General features: G+C 34.2%; 1 protein-coding gene across 4 annotated transcripts in view; it reads right to left on the bottom strand.

Moving 5' to 3' along the window:
* The window catches only part of CNTN1 (contactin 1), a 353101-nt gene that overhangs the window by 53857 nt on the left and 282041 nt on the right, over window positions 1-17203 (bottom strand). For all 4 annotated transcript variants that reach the window (XM_032347814.1, XM_032347813.1, XM_032347817.1 and 1 more), the window contains 2 exons: window positions 14073-14222; window positions 4439-4509 (listed from right to left, as the gene is read on the bottom strand). In XM_032347814.1, coding sequence (XP_032203705.1) covers window positions 4439-4509; window positions 14073-14222 — 221 coding nt within the window. The remainder of the gene's footprint in view (window positions 1-4438; window positions 4510-14072; window positions 14223-17203) is intronic.

Raw genomic sequence — 17203 nt, 5'->3', positions numbered from 1 at the left:
GATACCTTACTTGTAGTCTTCCCTGGCCACAGAATCTGCCATTTCAGGACTCTTTCCATAATACCTCTAGCCCACCTCCCTGATTTATTTTCTCCTCTTTAACACTACCATGATTGACACCGTACCCTTGACTTATTTATCCATGTCATTTTCTCTCTCAATTATTAGAATGTAAGTTTCATGAGGGCAGAGTTTCTATGAATTTCATTTATCTTTATCCCTAGAACCTAAGAAAAGAGCCTCAAGAAATATTTAAAGAATGAGTAAATTAATTTCTTTAGAGTTGAAAGGCAATGGTAAGAGAGTACAAGACTCCAGATATCTGTCTTATAATCAAACAGTGGAAACTGGACAGAAGGAAAAAGAGAGAAGGTGAAGGAAGAGATGCTACTGCCCTCATCTGTAGGAGGCTGACTATGGGCCCCTGTCTGACACAATATTGAAGAAAGTGCTCTGTCTGGAATTATTTTCTGACTTTCTTATTATTAGACATGCCAACTGTCCAATAAAGAAGTTCATGTCAGCTTTAACAATTCATTATTTTTAAATAATGGCAAAGCTAATTCTAATAAATACTCATCATTTGATTTTTTTAGTCAAAAAGATAAATATGCAAGTTGTATATTTACTTTTACACTGTAAAAATCAAAGTTAAGTTGTCTTGAGGAAAAACCTTGAAGTTAATATACCACACCTGCTTGAATATATTTATGTTAAACATGATGGCTAGAACTGTAAATCCTAAAGCATGATCTCAAGGATGTACAAACTTACTGTTTTTACATTATTTGAAAATATAATATTTCTACACTCGTTTAAATATTTTTCTTATTAGATAGTTATCTCCCTAGTTTTTGCAATTTACAATATACCAGAATCAGCTACAAAGTTTTCACATCCTAACAAAAATGGAAAACATTTTTCAAATTAAAAAACAAAAAGCTCAGTAAAACTGGGGGGGGGGGGGAATAATGATTCTCAGGCTGTATCCCCAGAGACTTGATTTAAAAATTTTTAGAATAAACTTTCTATCATGAATTTTTGATAAGCTTCCCATCTTATTCTGAAAGATACCCACTGTGTTAAAAAAAAAAATCAAGCTACATATAAAAGAGTAAAATATTCTAATTTTTCCTAATAGCTATACTTATATATGTTATACTGACACTAAAGCTTATAAATCAAATAACTTGAGATTCAACATCTTATTCCTAAATCTTACTTAAGAATGTAATTTCAATGCCAAGAATAAAATATGACTACAGTGCACTGAATGGAGTCAATTTTTGCTGGATATCCACTTATAGAAACCAATTTATTGTTTGCAGAGATTAAAACCTGCTATTTTTTCTGCACTTCTCAAAATCCTTTGGAGCCTAGGCTCTGCTCTTTGACTGTCTGCAGTAATTAAACACTAAAAATATTTAATGGGTACGTGGATATATATAAACATGTAACCTACGTAAATGTTACCTGCTTAATTCAGACAACTTTGTACTATCACAGCTTTCTCCATCACCAATATCTCTCACTTCAAATATCCTGTTGAAATGCAGTGTTTTTCAGACATTAGTCTCTGATACAGAACTCTTCTACGGGTCATAAAAAATTAACAAAATATTTTGAATGTATCAATAACAAGTCCCTTGAATGATTTCTGAGACAGATTTATCATAACCCATTACACTAGTGATCAAAGTAAGTTTCAAGAGCAAAAGCAAACTCCAATTAAAAAAAAAAATTACAGGTACTGAGGGTTTGGGTGGCTCAGATGGTCTGCTGAACCACCAACTCGTGATTTCAGTTCAGGTCATGATCTTCAGGTCATGAGATGGAACTGGCAATGGGCTCTGTGCTGGGTGTGGAGCCTGCTTAAGATTCCCTCTCTTTCTCTACCCCTCCCCACCCCCAGCTCCGCTCAGGCATGTGTGTACTCTCTCTCTCTAAAAAAATAAAAAATACAAAAGTTTTTTTTTTTTTTTTTTAAGTGTTTGGGGCTTGAATGTCTAGAGAAAATGTTATAAATTAAAATTGGGTTACCATACCACAGTGAGTTCAAAATATTTCTGGAATTAGATAGCTGAATATTTGTTTAATCTTTTAGGCCAATGGATCCCTTAACATCCAGGATCTATTTTTGCATAGGAACTGCTTTCTAAGCCATAGTAGGCCAGGTAAAATCTGACAGCCATTTAAAAAAAAATAATTTTGGTAATTTATTATTGCTTGTGCGTTGGGCTTTGATTTTATTCTCTTTCTTTTTCTTTCTTTCTTTCTTTTTTTTTTTTTTTTTTTCCTTAGGTAAAGTTACATTTTGGATAGAGGATTGTGAAATGAACAATTTCCATAGAAGAAGTCACTATAAGCTTGGCATATACTCCAGAAATAGATGTCTATTAGAAGTGCAAGTTGGATAAAGCTTGCAGTTAAAATTTGTCTTTCGAAAATCAATTACAGATGTCATGAAAATATGTTGAAATGAAAATTAATGTTGTCATATGCCATGCAAACAAAAAATATTAAGATATATTATAATATATAAAATATAACTTAAGTAAAAATAATAAAATCTCAAGGAGTCTTGCAAAATTATATATAAAATAATATTAAATTTAAAAATGAATTATACAAATTTTATGACTTTATACATAGAAGACTAGAAAGACTGCCCCAAAATGTCAAATTGGGTGATTTCTGGGTTGTGTGATCATGGGTAATTTTGTTTACTTTATATTTTAACATTGGAGCTACCAATAAAAATCTGTTGTTTTCTAACTTAAAAAATTATTTTTACAAAACAAAAAAATAATACTTCTGTGGTAGAGATATTACCACAATAGTGGAAATAGTATTTTGACTCACTAATAATACGTTACTAATGTTAAATAGAAAAGGACTAACTCATCACTTCAGTGTATTGGACAAAAGCAATGCTGAAGAACATTCAGATTACTTTTGGATAAACCTTTCCCAATTGAATATCCAATTATCTAGTACGTTCCACTGAAAAATGTTTCTTTTCTCCCATTGTATTGCTTTGGTGCCTTTTTGCAAAATTAGTTGTTTATTTGCGTGTGAGTCTATTTCTGAGCTCACTATTTCATTGATATTTATCAGTCTTTATGCCAGTATCACATTGTCTTAATTGATGTAGGTTTAGAAAGTTTTGAATTCACGTAGTGTAATTCTTGCAACTTTGTTTTTTTTGTTTTGTTTTGTTTTGGTTTTAAGTTTTATTAGCAGCAAACCAGTAAATATAAAAGAACAATTGGCTTTAGAATATTGACCAGGTATCCTGCAACATTTTAAAATGTGCTTATTCGCTCTAATAGTTGCTTATAGATTCCCTAGAATTTTGTGTACAAACACACATTGTGCTCTTTATTTCATTTTCTTGACCTATTTCACTGGCTAGGGCCTCCATTACAACATTAAGAGGGATATCTTTGCCCTATGCCCAAACTTAGAAGGAAAATATTAAGCCTGTCACCACTGAGCATTATTATTAACTGTAAGATTTCCACAAATATCCTTTATCAGGTATAAGAAATTCCCTTCTATTTCTATATACTTAGACTTTTAAAATCATGAATATGTTTTAATTATGAATGTTGATCTATTGAGATGATCCTATGATTTCATTCCTTTATTCTACCAATATAATGAGTAATACTGATCGATTTGTTAATGTGAAACCAACTCTGCATTTCTGGGATAAACTCTACTTCATCACAGTGTATCATTCTTTTAGTATTTTGCCAGATTTAATTTGCCAACATTTTTTTTTAATGTTTGCATCTATGGTTATAAAGGGTATTCTTCCGTAATTTTCTTTTAAAAAATAAAGTTCACATTTCACTCAGATTAGAATACATTGCAAAAAATTTGTTTCACCAAAAATAACAAAAATGTTTATATTATTCCAACATAAGCCACAAAATTCCTACTTTTCTCCAGGTAGTTATAAAATCAAGAAAAGGTGGAAGATATGGTAATCCAAAGAAAACGAACAACCAATATCTTTGGCCTCTGTTTCTATCTTGACCATGAATAAAAGTGGTCAGTGTACACTCATTCGCTAGAGAGCTTTTGACTCAGTTAAGATATAAATCAATAAATGAATGTAAATAACAACCATATGTAGAATAAGAGTAGATTACTTTCCACTTAAACTTCAGTTTCTCTTTACAGTCACTTAAGGAAGAAAAAAAATGTACAATTGGAATCTTTGGTGAACTCTCAGTTTCTTCTGCTTGTTGATAATTTCCCTAATGGTCCATTAGAATTTTTCTTATTATATTTAAACAAAACAAAATAAAACAAAAACAGTTCATCCTGGGCCATGTCTTTTGTTTTGATTTATTTTGGGAAACAAAATCAATTTGAGATTAAGGGTAGGTAAAGCAGCCTCTGATATATACAACTTATTAATACTTACTACCCATGTTATGGTCAGCTCCCTGTTGCTTCCACCCCCACCTCCGACATCTGAAGGAGCCACGTTAGGCGCTGAAACAAACAAACAAACGAAACAATGAAAAAATGAGGTTATGTAATTTTTTTCTGGCACTAGAGTTCTTATTCACTACAAAAACCATGAATTTTTACTTTCACTAGGAAAGACAAGTTGTATACATGATCTCAATTATAATAACAATGCTTCATAGTAACTGTAATACATATCTAATCTATTTTACTGCCAAGACAAACATTGATTTAGTGGCATAGGAAAGTAGGGGTTTTCTTCAGCCAGAGGTAACAAAGCAAATTTGCCCTCCCCCCACACACAGCTGTTTTTTTTTTTTTTTTCTCTGTCCTTTTATTTAATATGAATTTGAAAGATTACATCCACTTTGTTGGGAAAATATTTCACAGCTCTTATTTTAAACCCTATGACCTTCTAATAATTTACTGTTGTGGTGTTAGTTTAATGCTTTAATCTACAAAGAGCTGTTAAAGAGTGCCTATCCACTAATATTGGATAATGTTCCCCCAAAATATTTGGAAATATTAGAAATCTAAAACTGTTTCTGGTTCTCTCACTACCCAGTTTCTAAATCTCTTCTAGAATCTTGCCCCATCAGGGACTCCAACTCTCCCACACTCTTATCTTCTTACATCATCCTTCAGTTTTCAATTACTCTATTGGATTCGACTCTGCAGTCTCTCCATCTTTAAAAATTATCTGTAACATTGCCTTCCACTTACTCTCCATGCCATCAAACACTTGTCACAGAACAGCAAAGAACTGATATATGGCTTTTTTTGTACTTCACTCTATAACCTCTTTTTAACAACCCATAACCTCTTTTTTTTTTTTATATTACTGAAATCGCTCTCTCAAAAATCACAAAATTTCTTCTAACTGCCAAGTCCAATGGCCTCTTCTTTGGTTTTCTCCCAGTTATTCTCTCTCCCTGAAAGTCCTTTAGGATAGTCGCTCTATCATACAATTTATTTATTTTTATTTTATTTATTTATTTGACAGAGAGAGAGGGATCATAATCAGGCAGAGAGGCGGGGGGGGGGGGGATGCAGGTTCCCCACCGAGCAGAGAGCCTAAAGCAGGGCTCAATCCCAAGACCCTGGGGTCATGACCTGAGCCAAAGGCAGAGGCTCAACCCACTGAGCCACCCAGTGGCTACTGCATCCTGAATCTTATTGTATGGTATGTCTTCTTGGATTTGCATGTAACTGGAGTTGAACAGGTACACAAAGCCTAGTCTGTCATGCACTGGAGGCACTTAGAGATCAGCTGCTCAGCTACATGGACAGTCTGTTTTTACATAGAACTGCTGTGGTTCAGTCTGAGGTACCATTCCCAGATCTGTCAACATTTTAAAGAACATATGAAAGATGAGTTATTCCTTGAGTCCCCAGATCTTTCCTGGTGGGAAATAGTCACACCTTCCTCAGAGGGCTCAAAGCAATGCATCTGTTTACTAAGCTGCAGATCCCAACAAATAATTGTGATTCAAAGATAAATACTTCACAACTTCCCCTATGTTAACCATGTAAATTCCTTGTTGAATAATGCACAGTAATTGCACAAAAACAAACAACATGTGTGATTTTCTTTATGTCTATAGACCATATGGTGATTTCCATTTCTGATTAGGAATTAATATATTAGAGATTTTATTCTACTATTCAACTATCACCACATAAGTATTAGAAATAAAAACTGAGTGCACAGAAGTGTCAAAAGATAATTGTAGCACTTTAGATAAAATACATATTGAAGGCGGGATATTAAAATAACTCTTTGAAACCCTTTAAGCCCCATAATTCATATTCTGAAGTTAAAACTCTACATGCTACAAGAAACAAGAAACAAAGAACTTGCTGTTTTAAAATCAATGAATAAATCAAATTTTGTATGTTTAACTCTAAGTACAAGTATTGTGGTCACAGGCAAATAATTTCAAAAATAACCTTAGAATAATTTATTATACTGTAATTTGTTGAATCAAATATTGCTTTCATCAGGTCAAGTACTATTTGCCAAAACATTTCACTGTGATCCTTTTTATTATAATCAATATTAGCCTCTTTGTTTAGAATAGAGCTAAAAATAGAATATGTTTATGTTAGATTGAATTTTTTTCCATTTCATAAGGTTTATTTTAAGCTCTTTTAACATGCTTCAATAAGTAAGTCGAGATTGACTTGCTTTTCAAAGATTACTCACTGAACTCATGGTACTAAAATAAAAGACAGTAATAAAGGTACTGTACCTTCTAATAGAATGTTTTGTATCTTGGGTTGATTATTGACTTAATGTCCTCCATTTAGCTTTCAATGCTCAGTTGTAGCTTTAGCAGCTATGGGACATTTTTTCACAGGTGGTGTTGAAATATAACATACCTATCTGACAAGAATATGAACACCTAGATACGCTTCTTCTGCCTTCAACCTTGTGTGAACAGGAATACTTGTGCAAATCATGATTCCTTTCAGGGAAGTAAATCACTCTAAGCACAAGGCAGCTTATTCAACTTTTGGATCCAAAGTAATTTAAGAGTGAACAAACAAAGCTTTCTTTTAACTATAAATCATTTAAAAGATTTTAATAAACTATTTAGGAAAAAATAGAAAATTATTGAATTAATCACGAATAAACAAAATATTCTTTTACTGTGAAAGGTTAAGAAAAGTGAGTTTTTACATTTTTCCTTCTGCCATGAGTTCAGTCTAAGTGATTCCTTGAAGAGGTTTAGAAGAGTGCTTCTGTTTTACCAAAATGAATTCTGCTTCAGTTAACTGATCACATGGATGAATCCTGGCCCTCTCAAGTTTCCTCCCCCCGGGTGGGATGGGGTGCGGCTCTGCACGCTAACTGTTGGGGTCACTGCAGCGTCCTGCCCTCCAGGCATGAGAACAAGTGAACGTAGCCGCTGGAGCCAGGTTCATTTCCAGCGATCACACAGTCTGGCCCCTGCCAGGAGAGAGATGGAAAGAGAGAGCGGGAGGACTGGATAGGGGTCAGGGAGATCAGACTGAATCTGGTTTTCCCGGTGACCTGACCGAGAAGGAAGGGGTTGGTCTGGCTGAGGGTTTGGTGCTACAGTTGGAAGATTTGCAAATGCTAACACATTCCTGTGTGAGGCACATCACCATTTGTCAGTTGTTGTGAATATGTGTATTTTAAGCAATAAGATTCCGCTGGTCAGACTTTTCTGGGCAGTCTCAGTGACGCATTTCCTGTGCTGTGATTGTTCTGAAGACAGAGTGGCTATAACCACTGTGAGAAGCCCAAATAAAATCGATCCCCTGCCCACCCCCCCCAAAAAAAGAGTGCTTCTGTGTTTCAATCACAGGACTAAAAATTATTTAAAAAGAAAATTAAGCTGATGTCATAATTATCTTTCAGTTTATTAAAAACAAACTAATGTTGCCAATTTTACTTTTAGATTTTGTAAGCTTAGATAATTTGCATGTAAGTACCTATTTGAGCTTTGGTGTTTTATTTAACAGTATAAAAACTGGTTTACAACTAATCCTAAACTGTGAAAATCATGGAGTATAGGAAGATAGGCCCCTGACTCAAAATAGACTGTTGACTACTTAGTTCTTCTTAACTACTGCTTAACTTGTAGAGCCATTTTTACAGAAATAATGTTACCATGAGTGTAACTTTCCACTTTAATTTGCATCAAAATCTCATTGTGATTTAAAACTAAGTTTTTTAGGAAGAGATTCAAATGGTTATAAATGTAATGCTCTAGAATCTAGAACACCAAAGGAATTAAAGTACAGATTAACATTTTACCTCTGCTTTTATTCTACTTCTAAATATATATTCTTTCTGATTAGCTGTTAACAAAATCAAATGAATTGTACAATATTTGGATATTCAAACGAGAGTAGTTACTTGTAACTCTTATGATCGATCTCCTGTTCTGCTGGTGGAGCAGACTGCCAACATTCCTAATGCATCTACCCTGTTAAACTGATGTCCTTTCCATAGTCGGTAAAAACAATACGGGGTCTGAGATAGTTCATAAAAATATTAATGTTTTAGGGTCTTATCAAGCTGAAATTACAGGCTGTTTATTAATCTAGGCTTTGATCTTAAACAGGAATTTTACACAGGTGGTACAGAGTAAATTTGTTAACTGCTCAATAGAATGATAATCTAAAAATAAGTCATTGGAGAAAATGCTGGATGGGCAGAAAAGAATGCTACAAACTGAACTCATCAGAATGCACAGCAAGATTATTATGAAGAACTCAAACCAAATATACACTATTTAAGTTAAGCAAAAGAATTAAAACTTCCTAGTTTCTCTCTGTGTATTAAGAACAAAAGCATCTAATGCACATGTGAACTTTGTTTTCAAACAAAACAAATTACAATTGATAATGGGTTCTTCTGAATTGTAGTGTGCAGATATCACCGTGGCTTTGATTGCTGCTTTTTTTCCTTGTCTTCCTCTATCAACTTGCAACTGCCAGAACTAGTGTTATGGTTCTTGTTCCTTCCTTTTTCTTCTACAAATACTTTTGTAGCACTAATGATAACAACATAAATAGAATCTGATTCTAGCCTGAAGATGCATTTTCTTTATAGTAACAAGTATATATGTACAACCAGTTTTAATCCAATGTGTTAAGTATCCACATTTTTTTTTGTGACAGTTTGCTGAATGAATGAAGGAGCTGTGCTTAATAAAAGATTCATCTAGAACACAGAAATAATTTTTACATACTGTACCTAACTGGATACTCGGATCAGCACTGAGAAATATGTATACAGAGAAGTAGCATTATCTTCTTCTTTTTTTTTTTTTTTAAAGATTTTATTTATTAATTTGACAGAGAGAGATCACGGGCAGGCAGAGAGGCAGGGGGAACTAGGCTCCCTGCTTGGCAGAGAGCCCAATCAGGGACTTGATCCCAGGGACCTGAGATCATGACCTGAGCTGAAGGCAAAACGTTAACCCACTGAGCCACCCAGGAGCCCTGAGTTATCCTCTTTTGACAGGAAAGGCAAATGAATCCCAAAGAAGTTACTGAGCTAGCCAGGTCACACTGCTTACAAGTACAGAAGCTATAGCTTTAACACAGGCCTCCTCATGGGTAAAAAATCTATACATTTTGCTACTTTTAAAAAAAAGATTTATTCTTTTATTACTGATGATAGCAACTAAATTTAACAGTACCTTGCTAGCTACAAAATATGTTCTTAGCACCATTTCTCACTTTATCAAATACAGCTAAAAATTAAAAATAAAACTAAATAAAAGAGTAGAGTAGCTTCATTAGTCATGAAATTAAAGCTCTATGCAAAGGATGAAAGTGCTGATTCTTGTATTATTTTTTTTTCTCTTTTCCTTCTTAGGTTAATCTGGCATCAGTGAATGCCAAAGCTGTCAAAACAAACCCAAATGCACCGTTTTAGGATATCAACTCACCCACTGCACCTGCAGATCCATTAGCTATGGGGGTATGTCTTAGAATGACACATTACTTTGAAGGATGCTTTTGTTATCTCTTTCTTACAGTCGAAATTAAATGGGCTCCAATGAATTACAAACACATCTTCTAATTCTTCATTTGGGACCATCCATTTTATAATGCACTTGTCTGAATCCAAAGAATATGGGCAACTGTGCAATGCAAACTTAACATTAAGTAATTGGACAGATAAGGGCATGTGCTGCATTAGATAATGTTGTGTCTTTCAATCAGCATAATGAGGTGCAGGGGTAACCTTTCCATCAAACGGGAACCAGCCTTTATTCCACATAACATATGCTGGCATCTCTTACAGAGTTGTTATAATGGTACATGACAAGACAAACATCCCCCTGTTTTAAAAAGTATTTTTATTCTTTTGTAAGAATGAACAATGTAAATGTCTAATTTTATGCATATCAAATTTTTAAAAAGCAGGATGAAAAGAAAAACAGCATTTGAAGAATTTCCATTGAATTTTATTATATTAAATATATAAAACTCTCCCTCTAAGGTGATGAGAAATTACATGAAATTATGATTCTCTAGCCTTACAAAAAATGGAAATATATTGCCAAGTGATCAATTGCAGAGTAGACAATATTTTCTTACAAGCATACTAAAGTTTAAAATGAGAATTACCAGCGTGATAAATAAATTTTATTCAGGAAATATGCACAAGATAGAACTAACTGCTTTCCTTACGTGTTTTTAAATCATAAAAAATAATCATAGAATAAATGATTTCCATTTAGAAATGAGAAAACTAAGGCTCAGAGAGGTTAAATAATCTGTCTCTAATCAAAGGTACCAAAATTTTACTGAAAGAGTTCTCAACTTTAGTACTGTACACTGTCCTTTTAAGAAGTGGCTTAGGAGCAGAGCTTTCAGAATTAGAAAGTCCTGGATGTGAACCCAGTTCTGCTTCACATTAGCTAGGTTGTAACATTAACTTCCTTGTCTGTAAAATCAGGAATAATAATACCAGTTTCATGAAGTTACTGGGGAAATTAAGTGGACCAACGCAAATAGAAAGCTTCGCACCCTGTTTGAAAATACACAGCAAGTGCTAAAAGACTGATAACCATAAAAGTTGACTAATACAAGACCCTACAGGTTTTCTTATGAAAGATTAATGAATGTGTTCGAGGTTGTAGGGGTTATTTTTTCACAATGGAAAGGACTGAATCCTCTCATATCACTAGAGGGCCGTACCTGGTGGCATTGGGACCAAGACTGTTACTACTTTGTAGGTCTCTTTGTTTGTTTTGGCTCTGAAGGCTTTCAAAGGAAGTTATTTTCTAAGCTTGCTAGAGAATTAATTCATTTACAAAATGTCATTTGAGTAAATACAACATAAAAGGCAATGCTTACAAAAGGTGATGTCAAAAATTTGTTAGTTGAACAATCCTTCCAAAATTTTAGGTTTGATACCTAAAGCAAGTTTTTCCCAGCATTTCTAAGAGTAAGAAGACCCTGAGGTTGAAAAGTCTTCAGAGTTACAGGCAAACTTTTGGTGATAATTATATCAAAAGGATCCTGACCTTCTAAATATGATATTAAATATAAATTATATTCATAGACTGAGATTCAAAAATCAGACTGAAATCTTTCTCTTAGACAGTTTTTTTGTTATTCCTAAAAGTGTATTTAATCATTTCTACTTTGAGATTTAAAAAAGAAAAAAAGATCTTGAAATTATCTTGAAATAATTCTTTTCAGATGATCAAACTATATATCCCAAATCAGTCACTTTCTGAGATTAAAAAATTAAGATATTGTTTGTATCCGAATTCCTGAGGAGGAGCGGAGAAGGTCTACATCTTCCACCAATGCCAGAGTGAGCATTTTCCCTCCCCTATGAAGACTTCTGTACTTCAAAAAATGTGTTCAGATGAAGTCTTAGTTCTATATCGTGTTAGTTGAGAGATCATGGAAAGCTAATCAAACTCAATGAGGTTTTTAAAAAGGCCTATAGGGTACCTGGGTGACTCAGTCTGTTAAGCGTCTGCCTTCTGCTCAGGTCGTGATCCCAGGGTCCTGGGATCGAGTCCCACATGGAGTTTCCTGCTCTGTGGGAAGCCTGCTTCTTCCTCTGCCTCTCATTCTCTCTGTCTCTCATGAATAAATGAATAAAATCTTTTAAAAAATATATTTAAAAGGCCTGTAAGAATGTTATGATTTTTTAACTGACATAAGTTTACTTAGGCATAGACTTAATCATTAATTTTATTTTTACAATTTTATTTTGAAAATGAATACTTGTTAAATCAAATCAAGTGCAAATCTCTCAGCATGAAATTCTGTAGTTAAAACCACCAGTCAGATCATGCCCATGTTCCCTTCTATTTTTGTCTTTCAAGAAAGGGCAACTGTGTTCAGTCCATCATACAGAAGTTTCTATTAAAAACATAAGTGGCTCTAGGGACTAATAATAAAAACCAAACACAGGAATCCTTGCTATCTGGTATGTGTGTTCTATAAAGCTTCAACTTATATTACCTCCTTTTCCTAATGATATTCCTGTGAGGTAGAGAAAAAAGCACAGTTATGTTCATTTGGTGGATGGATATACCAAAGCAAAAGAACAAAAATTCATATTTAGTCATATCTGGTTTCATAGTTAAGGATGAAATCTAAACTTTTACTAGAACATATATATAAAGTTTTAAATAACTATACATAATTATATAAAGTTATATATATATAAATATATATCTATATACAATAATTATATGTAACTATACATAGTAATATAAAGTTTTATATAAATAGGCATTATACAGTCCTGCTTGAGATACCACCTGTACGAGAGAAAGCTCAATATATGACAAGTATCAAACAGATGTGGATTTGAACTAAGTCTCATGAGTAGTTAACATTCATTCAACACTATTTACTGTCTCTGAGTCTACTGCTCATTAATGAGTACTGACTCGTATTACCTACACTAAAATATTATTATAAGAATTGACTGAAATATGTGTGAAAATACTCAGGGCGGATCAGTACTTCAGCATTTATTTTCTTCCTTTATTACAGAATTATCATTTGTACCTGGTAAATAATGTAGTAAACCACACGGAACTTTAAGAGAGCTTATTAATGGCGGTCCTGTAAATAACTTGGCTTTAAAAATGAAGACATTAGAGTTCATCATTCTATTCAGATGTTAGGGCAAGAAATTGAAGATGCCAGAAATGTGGATTAGCGATATTAAGATATCATAGTAGAATTTTAACAGCAGTCTGTCATTCTTTTAAAATCTTTTCTCCCAAATAAAGCACCGAACTTTGGCAAGGCATAATAAAAACAAACTCAGAGAGCCTACAAAACATTTTCTTTTTTATAGACAAGGAATAATAAAAAAAAAGAGCTATTATTAGAATCAGAACAATATTTTTGCCTGTTAATGCAGGGGAAAATGAAAATAGAGCTGATAGTACTTCTCCTACTAAAGACTATTTAAATGGACTTGGTATTTAGCATAAAAATGTGAATCTAAATTGGAAGACCACCCATGGCTGAGCTGTGATCAAAGAGCGTGTTTAGAGTCGAACCTCATATTAAAAGAACACATTACAGCTATTTCTTAGAGATGCTATGATTCCCCCAGTGGCAGAGATCTGAGAAGTTCTCATCCCATTCTCTCAACTCCCTACTCACCGTACCTTCCCTGGCCATATCCCATGGCCACTCAGTTATAAATGTCTTTGAGGGACATGCAAAATTGTGAACCTTCTAGATCACAGTACTTGCTTCATTAAGAGTCTGCCTGGTTAACATTCAGAATTTACATGAGAGTTTATATTCTAAATACCAACTTCATTGTAGGGGTCCCTAGTGGAATACGTAGTGAATTCTATTTACCACTCTCCTTACATTAATTATGTAAAAATATTCTCAAACTTCATATTTCCTTTGGTTTTTTTTTTTTTGTTTTTGACTGTCTTGACACAGAGTACGCACACCTGTGTGAAATATATATATACACATTTTTAGATGAATCACTTACCTCAGAGCATTTTTTATTTCAAAATACATTTGACTGTATATTAAGCTGTCACTGCATTTATAAACCTCTTAAATTTTAAAAAGTTTCTTCAACATACCGGCACCATCTGTTTTAATTTTGTTTGACGGTATACTGGGCTCTCCTATACCCAATGTATTGGTTGCTACCACACGAAATTCATACTCCATCCACGGGATTAAATCCACTGCTCTTGCTGCCTCCATATTTCCTTCAATGATTGGGGGATCTAAACAAAATAAATATTAAAAAGAGAATATTAGTTGGACAACATCGGTTTTATAATCCTCCATTTTTATTTTACTATTCTGAGAAAATGGCACCTATTCCATTGAGTTGAAACAAAAATACAAACTAGAAATGACGAAATGTTAAACTCAAGGGAGTAAGCAGAAAGCTCATAAATAAATAGTAAACTAGAAAAAGTGATATGCATATGAATCATCTATTTCATAAGCCTAGGGTCAGAAGAGTGAAATTCTGCACTTCTTTCAAGCTCCTATGTCATGCTTTTGCTGATAACCCCTGGGCTCCACCTTGAATAGCAAGAAGCTATATTCTAAAAGTAGAATCTAGAAAGATTTCCTGAGGCAAGGGTGCAATTGGGGCAGCTAAAAATTTTGTGGACTGCCACTGATGTTGTATATGGGTAGTGAATGATTTACTACTAATACCTATATGCTTATACCCTTTTTTAGTTGGTTTTGTACATTTTTACCCAAATTGTTTGGGGCAATGATAATACATGTTATGATAGTTTATTAAGATTTATTAAGTACTTCTCAGAATTCATGCTGCTAAGTAATAAAAAGATTATAAATTATAGGTAGGATATGATCCAAGATTGCTTATTGCATTGAGAGATGATAAAACATACAAGGAAGGCAGAACTATCCAGTATTTTAAGCTCTCTTAAAATAACTCCACATGTGTTTTTAATAACTAACCTACACATACATATGCGTGTAAATACTTGCACATCACTTATTTGGAAAATTTGTTCCTTCAGGCTTGCCGATGACTCATCACCTTATTATTTAGGGAATTTTTATCTGTCAGTGCAGACCATGAATATATAGCTTTTCAAGATGCTGTACCCATCTCCATAATAATTGCTAAGCGTCTCAGTGTCTAGTTCCTGTCTTTGGACAAATTCCTGTGTGGCTCAGACCATGCCTTACCTCACCCTACCATAATTTTAACTCTCCTGGACACTAATCTTGCCATCTATTCTCTTACTTTGTTATTAACTTGTTCTCTACATTTGACAAATATTTTTGAGTTTCTGATTAAAAGTTAGGTTTTGCCTTCTCATATTTTGATTCTGCCTCTTTATTTCCTATTTCTTCCACCCTTCCCTCCCACCAAATCAGAATTTGCCTTCCTTCATATACCGAGGCACTTCTTTTAAGTAGTTGTAGGAGTGAAAGTGAAGTTTTGGTTTGTAAAGCGCTCTTCATAAAGAAAAGGAGAAAACGCAGCTGGATGTTGTGACACTGGGTAGGGTGGCCCCTCTTCCCTTCTAGACACCTTCGAATAATTTCGAGCCTCTTATGAGAAGAGAAGCTTTTATAGTAGTGGGTTGAATTGTGCCTACCAAAAAGTTTTATATATGTCCACATTACTAGAACCTGCAAATGTAACTTATTGGAAAAACAGTTTTTGTATATAACTTTTTTGTATATAACTTTTCAAGTTTAAGACTGGAATTGTGTTAAGGATCTTGGGTTAAAATCATGCTGGATTATCTAGGTGTGCCCCAAATCCAGTGACAAGTGTACTTATAAGAGAAACACAGAAAATAAATATATGTAGTATTTGAGGCTGCAATGTGACCCTAGAGGTAGAAGTTGAAGTGTTGTGGTTGCAAGCCAAGGTACATCTGGAGCCACTGTAAGCTGGGAGAGGTAAGGAATGAAATGTTCTCTAGAGCCTTTGGAGAGGGTGGAGACTTGCCAACATCTTGATTCTGGATTCTGGCCTCCAGAACTATGAAAGACTAAATTAAGAAACCAATTTGTTACAGCAGCCCTAGGAAACTAATATAGTATTTTAAAATCAGAAGCTGACAGAACTATTTATGAGTTTGTGATATGAGGTTGGGGGCCTAAGTAAAAACATATGGTAGAAGGCTCAAGGAGGCAGTCCAATCTCTCCTTTCTTTCCTATGCTGCAAAATCCCAGCCCCGTTTAAATGTCTGAAGAATGGAAAGGCTGGAAGCACTCCGAACGGTCTCTCTTGACAAGGGTGTGGTATTCTCATGATGGTCAAGGCTACCTCAGGCTTTTCCAAGTAGCTTGGCAGTCAACAGGTATGGGCAAGCGTAGGCTGGGTCAAAGCAAGAAGAGCCAAATGGATGTACAAGTGGAAGCTGCAGCTGATAGACTGATGTGGAGTCCAAGTAAGGATCCAATATGAAAATACCCCCAAACAAATGGAAGATCAGGGGTATGTTCAAAGACTAGAAAGTCATAACTGACCACAGAAAATATTTGGAGGAATTATGAATGGTAAAGAAGGAGAAGTCAAAAGGGATCCTTTGGGGGTGGGCTTTGGATTGCAGGTGACATTGTCAGGCCCTTGATTTTAATGACTGAGATGAAGAAAGGAAGAATAAGCAAAAACCCTTGGAGTCACTAACATTAGGTAAATGCCAGTGAGAAACCGTTGGCTCAGGGATTCAAACAACTCTGTCAAATGGGAAGCAAGAAGTGGATGTGGAGAGATGGACTTCTAGAATGTACCTCCTGAATGGTTAGGGAAGAATTTGAAACTGGTAAGTTAAGGATAGAATTCTCTATCAGGATTGCTAAAGGCATGGAAAGTGCTCTTTTTAGAACAAAACCAATTATAATCATTCTTGTTAATATACATTAACATCAGAACTTGTGAGAAAATAAATTTCCAAAACAAATACGTTTAGGTATATATTTATAATACCCTCTAAAGAAAACCACCTATGTAAGAAGTAGGACAGACTTAGAAAAAAAAAAAAAAATTAACATTTTCATTTTAGAAAAATGTATCTAGAATCAAAAGTGGCTCTTCTATCTGGCTTGTTTCACCACATAAAGAGAATAGGATTTAAAAGCTTGCTTTCTCGTTAACTTTTTTCCCAGCTCCATTCTCGATATAGTCAGCCCACATGAAAAATATTTCTTCTGCCTCCCACTTGCTTGTTCATCTGTGGACATACACATGTTTCTTCT

This window comes from Mustela erminea, chromosome 6 (genome assembly GCF_009829155.1).
Source record: "Mustela erminea isolate mMusErm1 chromosome 6, mMusErm1.Pri, whole genome shotgun sequence".
Taxonomy (NCBI): Eukaryota; Metazoa; Chordata; class Mammalia; order Carnivora; family Mustelidae; genus Mustela; species Mustela erminea.
This window is presented reverse-complemented; position numbering and strand designations above follow the sequence as displayed.